General features: G+C 39.5%; 1 protein-coding gene across 6 annotated transcripts in view; it reads left to right on the top strand.

The window, feature by feature from the left end:
* spire1b (spire-type actin nucleation factor 1b) overlaps positions 1–14,215 on the top strand; it is a 40,430-nt gene extending 26,215 nt beyond the window's left edge. For 2 of the 6 annotated variants that reach the window (XM_044359529.1, XM_044359532.1), the window contains 10 exons: positions 862–991; positions 1,640–1,681; positions 6,203–6,366; positions 6,509–6,602; positions 6,868–7,010; positions 9,513–9,650; positions 9,810–9,880; positions 9,976–10,003; positions 10,227–10,516; positions 11,759–14,215. In XM_044359529.1, coding sequence (XP_044215464.1) covers positions 862–991; positions 1,640–1,681; positions 6,203–6,366; positions 6,509–6,602; positions 6,868–7,010; positions 9,513–9,650; positions 9,810–9,880; positions 9,976–10,003; positions 10,227–10,516; positions 11,759–12,014 — 1,356 coding nt within the window. In that variant the 3' untranslated portion in view covers positions 12,015–14,215. Of the gene's footprint in view, positions 1–861; positions 992–1,639; positions 1,682–5,080; positions 5,132–6,202; positions 6,367–6,508; positions 6,603–6,867; positions 7,011–9,512; positions 9,651–9,809; positions 9,881–9,975; positions 10,004–10,226; positions 10,517–11,758 lie in introns of all 6 variants that reach the window. The other 4 variants (XM_044359528.1, XM_044359531.1, XM_044359530.1 and 1 more) reach the window with 2 other exon arrangements.
* Positions 14,216–14,606: the final 391 nt, after the last annotated feature.

A 14,606-nucleotide genomic window follows, 5' to 3' on the forward strand; every position in this document is an offset into this window, starting at 1 on the left:
ACCAAAGGCCACGCGCTTAAATATCACAACCCCGTTCTCGTGCAGCCTGTGAAAACCTTTGTTAGAGAGAACAGACCAGTGGACTGTCTTTAAGTGAGGATATCAATAAACGTTCAGCTAGAGCGGTGGTTCTCAACCTTTTAGACTTGTGACCCTTGGTCAGCTGTATCATATGTCTATCAGTGGTTCAACCAAAGAAATGAAATGTTCCCTTGTTTTATTTGAACACATTTTATAAGCTGAAAGATAAAAGATTATCTAGTAATTGAATAGAAAAAAGTAAAAAGATAACATTGTTTTCAAGGCTCTCATTCTGTTTATCATCTCAGATCTATAATGTGATTGTTTGTGGGCATCCGTCCTGACCTCTGGGCTCCTGAGCAAGAAAATGCAGATTTGACATAGTTCATGCTGATGTATGCTGCAAAAGCACACTGTACTTGACTAATTTAAGAATTGTCCAGAACTTAAAATGTTATACAAAAAAAATTCTAGACCTATTAATAGGATTTACATTAAAACTGAAGTAGGTAAAACTATTTGTATAATACCATCATATAAAAAAGTGTAAGAATTCTCTTTGTAAAACATGAATATTGCTGCTATTCAATTTGAGTCTCACTGCACTGTGAATTCAGTGAAATGCTGTGTTCATCAGTTCTCTGTTGATATAAATCTTAGAGCAGAAATAGCAGGCGCTGTTTCAGCAGAGCGCTGAGGTGAACAATCAGTCGTAGGAGATATGAGGAGTTGGTGAGGAACAGGCCTGCTGGCTATAACGCTGTTTGTGTCGGTTATTGCTCTCCACCCTATTTACTTTTTGTCATTACATATCTTTTACCCTCCATCAACCTTTGGCAGGTGTCAGCCCGTAAGCTGAAGCCACAGACACAGCCTCCTCCCACGCTGCATGAGCGCATCCTGGAGGAAATCAAAGCAGAGAGGAAACTTCGACCCGTGTCGCCCGATGTGGTCCGCAGGGGAAGGCTGGGTAAGATTCTGAATGACTCTCTGTACCTGCCGCTGCCTTTTTACATTTGTTTTACACTTAACACAAGTACACTCTCATGCACATGAAACCATACTTCACTATGAAATGTATTTTTCAAGCTGAAGTATGGAGCTTATACTTGCAGCTGCTGGACATCATGTGCAAATAAATTACAAATCAACAGTAGCGTCATTATTATGATCTATGTTTAAGCACTTTACTACTATTATTTGTGCCTCTGCTCTCTGCTGTTGCTAATGCTGCCTAATTTTTCACATTTGTGTTGCAACTAACGCCTATTATTATTTTGTTTACTATATTGTTTGCAATATAGTGAAAGTTGTACTTCAACAGTAATGCTAAGTGTCTGCAATTCCATTAACGCTAATAACACTAACCCCTGCTACTGTTTCTGAGTGTCAATAAGCTCTCACCATTGGCTGTGGCTTATTTGAAATCCTATTATCTTACATCATGAAAGTAATTATACACTACAGTGATCTGAAACTAGAAAATAAGCATGCTATATCCCTGAATTTCTTGCCAAATATAAACAGATTACTTACTCTTGTGTGTTAAATCTTGCCTTAATTTGCCTCCTAATCACAAGCAATAACTGTCCGTTGCCATGACTGTTTCTCGTTGCAGTAATTCGGCCACTTAGCATGTCTTTCAGTTTTGATGCGTCAGGTAAAGTTCTCCTTACTGCTTACCTGGCTTTTTTTTTTTCAAAATCTTTTTCTGTTTTTTTTCCTTGTTGTGGCTGCTCATCTGCTCTCATAGCTTTTACACACACACACAAACAGCACACTGTGCACACGTTTCATGTCATGCTTCAGTGGTTGGTGATGGTTGGCTGTCATCTGTGGAGGTGAAACATGGTGATGGGGGACACTGGTCAGTAGGACACAGATGAGAGAGAACTGATGAGTGACACATGTGAGCAGAAGGACACACAGGATTTTCAATCACAGCACAAACATCGAGCAGGAGTCAGGAACACTGATGACACTCAGATCCTGTCCTGTTTTTTCAAGGAACCTTGTATGTGACCTGCGGGGGGGGTTTACATTTCCCAATTAATAACTTTTACTATTTAGACCCTTATTGTATTTAAGAAAATACAATTGAACCGTTAAAGGAATAAATAAAAACTGAAAAATTCAAGTCCAAAATTTTAGAGATTATTTTTGGTGGGGTACATCAGGGGATTGAGACTCATGACCTCTCAGCATTTTTAAGGCTACGGCCCTGCAGCTAATCAATGTTCTTTTCTTACCATCTTCGAAAACCTGCTGTAGTGACATCTCAAGTACTGCAATTAGGTATAATTTTAAGGTACTTGTACTTAATGTGAGTATTTCCATTTTATGCTACTTTATTCTTCTACACTACATCTCAGAACATTGTACTTTTTTCTCCACCACAGTTATGTCAAAGCTATAGTTACCAGCTGCTTTTTGAGATTTTACGTACAAAACATGTGATCATCATATAAAATATGATACATTGTTATAGGTTATACTACCCAGCAATATATAAAGTAGTCAAAATTACATATTAATGCAGTAGTGATATTGATCCAATAACTGTATATAATAATATATCACAGACAGGGGCCATTCTTCATAATGGGGATTTTTACTTTAGATACTTTAAGTAGATTTAGTATACAATAAAACTACTTCTGTACTTTTACTTAGATAAATGCAAGAACTTTACTGTACTTGTAATAGAGTATTTTAAGTGTAGTGAAGTATTGCTACATTTACTTATGTAAAACTTTACTTATTCCACTACTGGCTAAGTGTGATGTCTGTTGTTTTAAAATGTTTAAATGCCAAATGTAATTTTTTAAAACACTAACCCAAACCCATAACAGTATGTGAGGCATTCCTTTGGGCAGTGTGCTGTCTATTTTTCTTTCTTTAAAAAAAAGAAGAATAAAATGTATTCTCCATTTTTAGTCTGCAAAATAACAGACACTGAGCTGATGATTATTCCTACAGTAGCGTGAGCATGCTTTTTTATCACAAGAGGGAATTCTAACTTCCCATTACCATGCAGCTGTCCTAAAGGGAAAGATTAAACTGTGGCTGATTGGAACAGATCACATTGGGACATTTAAAGGACATTTGCTGTTATGGAAAGAGGCCAGTGTTTGGATGCTGAATTAATGGCCAGTGACTGTTTAAAGAATGTAATATTATCCAACCAGGTTTAATGTTTGTTAATGTATCTTCCCTCTTAAGTTTTATTGCTGCTGAGCACAGCTTATGCTTATATGGAATTCTGAAGTTGTGAAATGACATTGTTGGCTCAGTGCACTTCAAATCTGTCTTTAGAGAACATCATTTTGATGTTGAAATCCGACTGAATGATAGCAGTGTAGCAGTTTTGAGAGGGCAGCTCAAATACTCTCTGTTATCTACAGCTCTGTCAAACAAATGGACAGGATTATATAACTAAAAAAAGGGGCCTGGTTGTTGCTCTTGCTCTCTAAAAACTACTACACCATTCCTCAAACATACTAAAGTACTGAATCTCAAAGCCACGCAGAAGGAGTGTGCAGCCAGCCATCTAATCAAGGAATCACAAGGACCAGCACAGAGTACAACTGCCACCTCTGTGTCTTCAATCATCAACTTCATCCAGCAGGGTCTTTCATGTGCCACCGTGACTTTGCAGAATTTAATGCTGATGGATCAGTGTGCAGGAGGATGTGTGAGCCTCATGCTCTGCACAAGACCAGATACTGCACAGTCTTACATGATGAGGTATATCCCCTCATCAGTGGCATGTGTTCAGCATTGAACATATCAGAACAATTTAATTTGAGAGTTTTGATTGAGATGATAAGGAAACCCTACTGAGGCAAACAAATCATAATAAAGCTGTGCTCCGCTTTCCCTTCTACTGAGGCCAGTGTCTCTCATCACACTACAAGCTTTATCACCTTACGCTCACTCATTCATGCTGTCAGGTAATCTGTGTGTGTGTGTGTACCAACTTCCTTCGACAATGAATTATGCTCATATGGAGTGAACAGTTTAAGTCTCACTTTGCTCGATATTTTATGGGGAGAGGGCGCATACTCACTGACACTTTCATGAGCATGATTAATGTTTTAATCAGTAACGAGAAAATACTGTTTCAAGGAGAAGTCCATTTCACAAGATTTAAACACTGTTGCTAAACAGCTCTGGGTGATGTATATCATGCTTATTTGGCTCCATTTTCTTGTTTGGTGATGTCATTTTTTTAGTCCTCACAACTGGGTAAATGGAGATGGTGGTGGTGTCATATCGGAATATTAATAATGCATCAACTTTTCAAAGGAAAGGTTTGATATTTTGGGAAATACGCTTATTTGCTTTTGTGCAGAGTCAGATGAGAAAATTGATACCACTCTTATGTCAGGGGTAAGTAAAGCCAGGAGGTGCTTAGCTTAGCTTAGCATAAAGAATGGAATCAGGGGGAAACAGCTAGTCTGGCTCTGTCTAAAGGTCAAAAATCTGCTTACCAACACCTGGAGCCTATGGGCTTGTGTGCTGGACTATTTCTTGGCGAACAGTGGCCGGGTGTTTGGTGCACAAATTGTTACTTTAACATTTCTGTTTGTCTACAGATTAAACAGGGTGTTAAGTAAGTAGTGCTTTAGAGGTGCCAGTAGGCAGAATTTTGAACTGTGGAGAGAGCCAGGCTAGCTGTTTCCAGTCTTAATGCTAAGCTAAGCTAATCACCTCCCTGCTGTAGCTTCATTCTTAACAGACATACATAAGACTGGTATTGATCTTCTCATCTAACTCAAGACAAAGGAAAACGCTTATTCTCCAAATCTCAAACAATTCCTTTAAAAACAGAAAATGTTCAGCTTTTTTGTAGAATCAAAGAGCAATGACAAAGGCAGAAATCCAGAGAGAGCATTTCTCCATCAACAGTAGCCTTAGACCAGGATGCAACACCTTGACACCAGTTTAAAGGCTTCTACAATGTAGAAAGTCACTACAGAAATGATATTAACAGCACAGGTATAACAAGCTAGAATGTTCCTTTAGCTCTCCTAATGAAGGAGGTGTCCCCTTTTAGGTTTTGGCAAAACTCGCAGTATGCCACAGGACTTGTTTCGTACAGGAATAGGTAAAGTATGAGAAAAACTGCGGTTTGGAGGGCCTTGTTCACCCATAACCCAATGGCCTTGTCTGTCTCCCTCCCCGGCTGTAAACTAATATCTCCTCTATTTAAATACTGAATGCTGAGGATTATCCAAGACATAGATATAGTGTAAAACTATGACTAATTTAGCTTATTTGTTTGTGTTTAAGTCTAAAGCCTGCTGACAGAGTTTGTTAGGAATCTGAGGTGGTAGAAAGACGGTTTGTTCTAGTCCAGCAGCAGAAACAGAGCTGCTGTTGAGATGTCGAGCTCATGTGGATGCTTAAGCCTTTTCCCACAAACAGCAGCAAAGGCTGAGAAAAGAGCTCCCATAGATCCTATCAGCTGTGGCTCTTTATCTGTCTTTTGCAGCACTCACTTGTCTCTTCTCCTCACACTCCCTCCCTCCCTCCCTCCCTCCCTTCTTCCCTTCCTCTAAAAGCTCTTTTAAGGTTGTTTTTTACTGCTTTTGCACTCCCAGAAATCATAGCTAGTGTAACACAGTTTGGTAGACAGAACCAGGTGATCATAGATTGTTTTCCGTCTTCAGAGTTTGGAGCTATAAAGACCCCTCTTGTAGTGCAGAATGACCTTGTTAGTGAACTGGGGCGTTCGGTTTCAAAGATTTAGGTTCTCCCAAAAATATACTACCATGGAGCAGCATGGAGGCTGTCAGTGAAGCCCGTTTTAGGAGTCCAGAATCTAAATATTTCATGAATGAAGCATCCATGCTCTGTGTGTAACACTGGCCTGTTCCTACGCCTCCCCTTCAAACCAACTGAACTCACCCTTCCCGACCTCTTTAACTTTGGGATGGATCTCAAAACTCAGTCCTCTATCCCAGGATTCATTGCATCTTTTCACTTCACCTCCCATTTAAACACACCATGATTTGAAAAGAGTGCCCTATTAAGGGGACACAACAATCAAGATAGATTTAAAATTATAAGTCAATAAGGATGCAAGGAATCGTAAGAGGAAGCGTTTTGAGATTCATCAAAAGTGAGATTCATCATTTTTTCTGAATGATTCTACTTAATGTTTGGCTCTGTGCAGACGAATTTAGTCCGTACATGGGCAGGAGGACGTCCAGCTCTCTGTCTCTGACCAATGGATCAGCATCTCCCAGAGAAGAGCCCTCTGGATCTCAGTCTGTACCCCAGAGGAAAAGGCTTCTGAAGGCTCCCAGCCTCGCAGAGCTGGACAGCTCGGACTCTGATGTCAGTATGAGTTTGTCTGTTTGTGGGGTTTTTGTAAAACTGCATCTGGCATGTGCAGAGCAAATAATGATTGAAGTGCTTGAATATTCCATATATATATATATATATATATATATATATATATATATTTATATATGTTCAGGATGAGATTGTTGGGCGCAGATCAGCAAGCAACTCCAGTGTGGCTACGTCTTTGATGGATGATACATCCCCAGAGTCTGCGCTCGGGAAGAAAAGTGAGTCAGGAATTATTTTTTCCACTCCCCTGTCACAGCTCAGTCACCTCCTTAACTAGACAGACAGTGATCGATGAGTTTTAATTTCACGGCCTTGTCAGCCCTGTTTTTCTTTGTTGTATTCTTTGTGATGAGAAGTATTTGAGCCCTGAGTTCACCAATCAATTGATTCTCTCCATTTAGCAGATAAACCAAGTCAAATTTTCTTCTCTCTTCCATCTCTCTTTCTGGTTTTCTCTGCTTGTCCTCTGACTGTGAACACCAGCTCCCCCACTGTTCCTCCCAATCTCCTCTACACCCCAGCCAGAGAGGCGTCAGACCTCCCAGAGAAGACACTCCATTGAGAAGGAAACCCCAACCAATGTCCGACAGTTTCAGCCACCCTCCAAACAGAGTTCTAAGTCTCTGGTAAGTCAGACAACTTTCCGCACACATCCTCAGTTGAAGAATACTCTGGTTTATGTCTCACACGTTTTTGGACAAAAAGAGACAGGGTTAAAGGTATTGTTTTTTATGATTTTAAGAGGGGAAACTGTGCATAAGAGCAGTTTCATTTTGTGGACTTTCTGAGGGCAGTGTGATCTGGGAAGGTTTTAAACCAGCAACAGCCACTCAGATCCTGTGCAGTAACTTAATAAGAGAGAAAAAACAGAGGGAGAAGTGAAGAGATAAGCCGAGCATCAGGATCTACAAAGAAAAGAAACACTCACTGTCATGTCTCTTATCATTTTATGTGTGCAGCTTGCCTGTTTCTTGATTTCCTCCCTCTACTTTTTCCATCAACAAATCCACCCAGTATGCTCACTTTATCTCCTGGTCAAACTGCAGGGATCCTTCTCTTCCTCTCCCCCACAAAACACACCTTAACCTTGTCTCGTTCAGGTCGGGATGATAGCCTCATTTCGTTCCTGGATCCCCCACCTGCACCCTTCTCCCTCCATTCTCCACCCTTTGCGGAGCTACCACCCTATCGAGGCGTTTGTGTTGGGGTTGATGAAGGCAGTTTTTGCTCTGTGCAGGAGCATTTACATCAGTGGAAGAGAGTCAGCCAAGGTTTGCCAGTCTCCCCCAGTCCGTCCTGGCATAGTACCTGTAGCCACCCGTCCTCTCCTAATGCTTCCCGCTTCATTAGAGATAATTCATCTAGAACAGGCTGCTCTAGGTGATGGTGAAAGTGTGTTTAACACTTCACTGCTTTGCATAACAGTTTAACACTCAAACACAAATAGGTAGCTACAGCTAATTCATTTAAATCTGCTCTAGCATAGAAAAAATAACTAAATTGTTAGTTTGCCGGTGGTTGGATGCATTTATAATACAATATCTGATGTTGACCTCCGTATTTAGGTTTATCTTTGGCACTATACACACCAGATATATATATATATATATATATAGATATATATATATATATAAAACATTTTTTAGTATTGGATGTTGTTCAATGTTCATTCTTGACACAAGGTCCATAGTTTTTTTTCCAGAGTTTTCACCTGCATCTCACAGTTTGCTCAGTTGTTATCATGTGACCTAAGTTTGGAACTTTGGTCATGTGATAACAAATGAATGTATACTGTATCGATGCTGCATACACAACTCCAGTCATCCTCCTACTTTAGGCTGTACCACACCCTGATGACAGGAGGGTAGATGTTAAAGTCCCCCTCCACTCAAAAATGTGTTTTGCTTTCTGTTACTTGACTGATGTTTGATCGTCACTGTGCAGACTGATGTATGTGCTCAACTTAAATCTGAGTTTACCAACAAGATCTACCCCCCTGACGTGTACCTACGAGCATGATTTGTGACATCAGAACTAGTATGCAACTTACACAAGTGTGATGTGAAACTTGAAATGAACAATATCTGCATATTCTATAATAATCTCGATTTTTCAGTGGGGGAGAAGAAGGAGATATTGTTTTAAGAATTTCTAACAAGGTAATGAAACAACAGCTAACAAGGTTTCTAACTTTTTTTGTGGAAAAATCATAGCAGACACAAATTACTATTCAAAGAAGAACACTTGTACGTCATAAAATATATCTGGAGGGGATCTTTAAGTATCTCAGCAACTTAGATAGCAATAGAAAACACACCAATTCACACAAAAATGTGCTGATGCTTTCTAGATGTCAGTGGTGATTTTTTTTATATAAGTCACTGTGGTAGTGTCGGACAGCTGGTGTGGGACACATTACACTGTATTAGTATATATATATGTGTAGAATCAGTGGCACTCCCCTTTAAAAAGAAGTCCCAGTAATCTTTTTATTATTATAAACCAACTGATGTTCTCTGAAAGTAGGTTTTTGACCTGCCAACATTCAATCAATACCCAGTCATGCCAACACACAAACCAAAGCACAATGCTTCCACCAGCAATAATCATCAATTAAAACCATTAATACACAATTATGGCTCAAATATTTTGTCTTCCTCTTTACTGAGAGTTAGTGTTTAGACAGTTTCAGAATATTTATCCAGAAGAAACTATATCAAAGGGAAACACTACATATTCTCTACAATAGTAAAACATTGTACTTCGGTATAAATGGTTACAGAAAATATTGAGATGGTAAAAAAAAAGAAAAAGAAAAATCCTGTCACGCTGAAATGGTACTTTAAGAGAAAATCAGTTCCCTGCTGGAACCATGTTTTCCCATCACTCAGGTTGTTTACACATCACGAGCCCTCTCTGAATCTGCTGTTTTCTTCACAGAATAATGAGAACATTTTAATGACCCAAATGGAGCCTGATCCCACACAGGCTTCTCTGAAAGGTGCAGAGGGGCAGCTGTGTGTGTGCTGAATGATAAACACTGTGTTGAACCGGCTGTTGCCAAGGTCACTCACTGTTGTGTGTCTGTACTTGTGTGTTTATATGTGTGTGTGTGTGTGTATTTGCAGGAGGAGTTCTGTTTCCCTGTAGAGTGCTTGTCTCTGACGGTGGAGGAGGTGATGCACATCCGACAGGTGCTGGTTAAGGCAGAGCTGGAGAAGTTCCAGCAGTACAAAGATATCTACAATGCTATGAAGAAGGGAAAGGTAACATCCTCCTTTATGAAACATGTTGCTTGTATCACACTGTTTACAGTATAAAACTCTGAAAGATTTATTTTGTTCAATACATTATGACAAATATGTTTAATGTTTGCATTCATTTATTTTTGTTTGAGTCGAATGTCTTCCTATTTTCTCTTGCAGCTTTGCTTCTGTTGTCGAACCAAAAGGTTTTCCCTTTTCACCTGGTCCTACATCTGCCAGTTTTGCAAAAAGTAAAACAACTTCTGCATCTTAGATTCAATATTAATTATTCAGATCATCTAAGAAAAAAAATTGCTTTCATTCACCACTTCTTTTCTCTTTTCAGGCCTGTGTGTTCACAGTGCTGCAAAAAGGTAAGTCATATAGAATTAATTGGATCAGTTAAAACATTATTACAGTCTTATTGTATTCCTGATGCTGTCAAAGATACCTCCCCTTTTTTGCATCATTAATCTGTATTAAGAAGCAACTTGAAATCTAAAAACCTAACATCTCTCTGAATTTAGAAGTGAAGTTACAACATCTGAGGTTTCAAAAAGGCTACTTATTTACATTCATTCCTTCTCTTTCTAACAGATGCGGCTGCCATCCAAACCCTATTCCAGCTTGCCCATTTACTCCATCGGTTCAACAAACACTCTTCCCAGGGACAGGATAAATGCCATGTCTGCTGTAGGACAGGGACTCTCTGTGGCTGGAGAGCCGAGGCCGTCAGCAGCGGGAGGAGCTGCAGCGTCCCCTTCTTTGAAAGAAACAACAACAGGAGCATCCAAAGGAGCTGGAAAAGCTTCCGGAGCAGCAGCAGCTAAATCAGAGAAATCCTCCAGCAGCCCACGGCGCCAAAGCATTCACAAGACCATGTCCAAGTAAGATCACCGGGCAGCACTGTTCAGTCTCTTATGTCCTGATGTGGATAAAGATAATGCAGATTATCTCTGCTGTAGGAAATTTGTTTGATATATGTATGGTAGCCCGTGAAATCAAAACACTTATAAGAGTAAAAGCATAAGTATTTATAGAAATGTGCTCTAAATGCTGCAAATACTCAAGAATATTCAAAGTGTAAAAAGCACATACATGTGCTCCTAATCATGAAATGAAAATATGAAGACAAATACAAACGGTGAAGGCGTTCAGTCATGGTAGTTGCTGCTTGGGGACAACCTGTCCTCCTCACCTGGATGACACATACAGTTTGCATCTTTGGACTTTCAGAAAACTGTTACTGACATCTAGTGGATGAAAGTACTATTTCAAGATCAGGAAGTAATGACGTGCTTGTTGCACACAACGTTTTGCCATTGAAGTATCCGATAGATACAGTATGTTCATCTCGTTCTGATATGAACACGGAGGTCAATTTGGAGATGTTTGAGTGGAAAATATGAAATGTTTTATGGGGGACATAGGAAACAGATAAATGTTTAAACATGTAACACCAAAAAAATAGAAAAACTAATCAGTTGGAAGATAAATAGAGCCAGTAAAAGACACAAAGACTATAAGTCTACTGCCACAAAAGTAGTGAGTCTGTCATTCTCATTGCACACCAAAAATTAAAGTTGTTGGATGGATATTTAGGGAGCCACATTTGTTATTCTTTCACTCTGTCGGCCTCAGGTGTACATAGTCATAGCTACACTTTGTCAACACCAACTGTAATCTGTCAGCCGCAGCAGTACTAAGGTATAGATTTTGCAAACATCAGCATATTACACATGCTTACAGTTGGCATGTCAACATCCTAATATTCTTACAAGCCATGTTAAATGATTATTTTAGTTCAATGTCACTTTGATTATGCTGCCACCCTCTTGTACAGCATTTCTCTACAACCTCATGTTTCTTCTCCTGCTGCACAGTTCTGTGTTTGGGTTTGCATTTCCTTCATTGTTTGTGATTGCACCTTTTGTGTATGTTTTGACAGTTGCAGCATTTGGAGTGATTTAGTGGCACATATATATTTCACACCCCAGTGGTATCTAGCTATGCAGATAGTTTTGGTTTCAGTTGCTCAGGTTCTGAGATATCTGTCTACGAGATTTATTCCTCCAAATCAATACAATGGATGTATTTTCAAAAGGCACAATTGTTTCTGTTCTGTTTAGGTTTTCGAAGCACGGCTCTTTAAAGTCTCATGAAGAACTAGAGCTTCCCTCTGAGCTGACGGAGGACTGGGCCACCATGGAGGTGTGTGTGGACTGCAAGAAGTTCATCTCTGACATTATCGCCTCCAGCAAGCACAGTCTGTCTCTGGCCACCAAGCGGGCTCGCTTAAAACGCAAGACCCAGTCCTTCTACATGTCCTCCCCTAAAGGAAGGGAGGAGTACCGGCCCTCTGAACGAACAATCAAGGAGATCTAAACTGCTTCTCTCTATCTGTCTCTCTGACTGCTTCCAGCTCCAATGGCAGAATTATATAAAGACTCAACTCTGGATATGATCTTACTGTACATGTACTGTATACTTAAGTCAGATAAAGCTGTCAGCATGGCTGATATGAACCTCTGTGGTGGACAGTGTGGTTTTTGTTGCTGTGTCCTGATCATCATGTACAGCTCCTCCAGACAACAGCGTAATGTAGATCTACCAATCATTTTTTTTATCATATCATAGATGATCATTCAATCTCTGCTCACAGACTTTTGAAAAAGACAAGAACTGAGCTGATGACTAATGACAATGCCTCAAAATGGAATGACTTCCCTCCCCTCTTATGGCACAACAGCGTGGTCCACCCCAACTCACATTAAAATCAATAAGCACAAGACAGAAGACTGATGTGTGTTTGACTCCCTCAGGCACTGACACTGCAGGAGACACAAGGCCTGCAGAGAAATCATGTTGTGAAGCGTGACAATAAGATGTGGAATATTAAGCTGTATGGGTTTTTAATTTTTTATTTAGTTTTTTTATACACTTGTCTGTACAGTAAATGATTGTTCAATGAAAAGTCATCCCCTGTTTGAGGCTTTCCCCCCATGTTCCCCTTTACCAAGCACACCTGAAGGCATGCTTCTGTTTTTGTGGGGGGAATCAGGGGTAAAGTTTCCCAACATATAAGTTTTATCACCACAGATTACACCACATTAAGAAAATCATCTGTTTTTATGCAGGTTTAGTGCCAAATAATGTCTCATCTCTTTGTTACCCCCCCTTACCCTCCAAAAGTCTTTTCCCCTGATGTATGTTTGCAGCAGTCTTGCAACAAAATGATGTAACAAACTGGACTGACCCCTGCTTATTATTACCCCTGAAAATGTGCTTTCAAATCTTATGAATTTCTCTATATAGATTAAATATTCATGTCAAAATAAGCCACACTAAAATTTAAAGTTCATACATTCTTAAGAAGTCAGCTAATCTGCTTCATCAGGACTGTGTGGATGTGGTTTGATCAGATTTGATTGACAGTGGTCTGTTAACAGTTATGAGTGGTGTATGAAAATACATGACATCACATGTTTCCAGCTGTTTCCAGCCCTTCCCAATTCAAACCAGTGACAAGAGCACCAGAAAAAATACAGATATCTCTCATGTGAAATAACAAAAACTGTAACTTTGACAGAGAAGTTGCGTTCACATGGAACTGATTGAGAAAATAGGTTTTCAGGGCTTTTAAAGCACAATTTCTAACCATATATTCATACTATATGTTCATTTGCAACCATTATTTACTTGCATCACTCAGATGTGCACAGAAGCAGGGACGGAAACATAATGGCCTGCAACGCTATGTGTAGGATATTTCAGACTTGCCTTTTAATTTTTGCATTTTTAAATGTAATTTTGAGTTGACAAGTACATAGTGAGCTCTTTGCTTGGATTTGAAGATATTACTTCAAAAGGAGCAATTAGCATCATGTCAAATAAATATTCTATAGTATATTTACTTCGGTTTTTACTACATTAAGTTCCTGACTTGTGTTTGCATCGTGTGAATAATGATAAGAATAAAATGTCTAATTTTCATGTTTTTGTACAGATGTACAGTTAAAGAAACCCAGGTCACTGTACAGTCAACAACAAAAAGAAACATACTGTCCTGCTCTGATGTTCGACACGTACAATAAGTCATAATATAATGCCTTTATGATTTTCCTTTGTCATCCAGAGTCTCATAGGTAAGAAGAAATACCTGACATGTGGCCTGGATATTTGTTTTATTGTACATCACATTCCTCATCTTCCTCCCAAGATGTTTCTGCCTTAAAAATGCCTTTCATGGTCACACTCATATGTTGAACAGTCATCTACTGTTACTGTACATACTTTCTTTCTAAGGGTTTGTTTGTAGATGAGATCTGTGTTGCCTCGATGATATATTGACAGAGACTGCTGTAGATCTGTGTCTCTGAGAGAAAATACTATCCTAGTACAGTGTGTTCAGGTAATAGTGAAGGGGAGGAGTGGGACGTCCACAGAAGAAACCTCACAGTGTGACAGCATCATGCATGTACTACGGTGTAGCTTTATACCTTCAGTCAGTATTACCTTCAAGCTGTAACTCCTTGCAGAGAGTGCGACAAATGATGACTACATCAATAAACACTGATGCAATACCTGAACAAAGTCTCTGTATCTTCTTTGTCTTTTATTTCAAACTGTATTTTCAAAAAGATTTTTTCCCTCTCGGAACAGCTTCCAATGTGTCTCCAGGTAGGTCAGAATATGAAGACCTGAGACCCAGGAGAGATCCTCTAAATACTGTCATTGGCTGGAAAAGTGGCCTTAAATCATCTGCTGAAGGTGGAACGTTTCTCTGAGCTCATTGAAAATATTGTTTTTAGGGGTGGGTCTACAAGCAGGATTTGTGACAACACAACTAGTTTGAAAGCCAATCCGGGTCCGGTATGCAACTTACACAAGTGTGTTGTGGAAATTTGAAGCCTCCAGTGCACAAACACTGAGAATGGACTTTACAGTGAAGCAGGAGACATCTTGTATCCAGCAGTT

This window comes from Thunnus albacares, chromosome 8 (assembly GCF_914725855.1).
Source record: "Thunnus albacares chromosome 8, fThuAlb1.1, whole genome shotgun sequence".
Lineage (NCBI taxonomy): Eukaryota > Metazoa > Chordata > Actinopteri > Scombriformes > Scombridae > Thunnus > Thunnus albacares.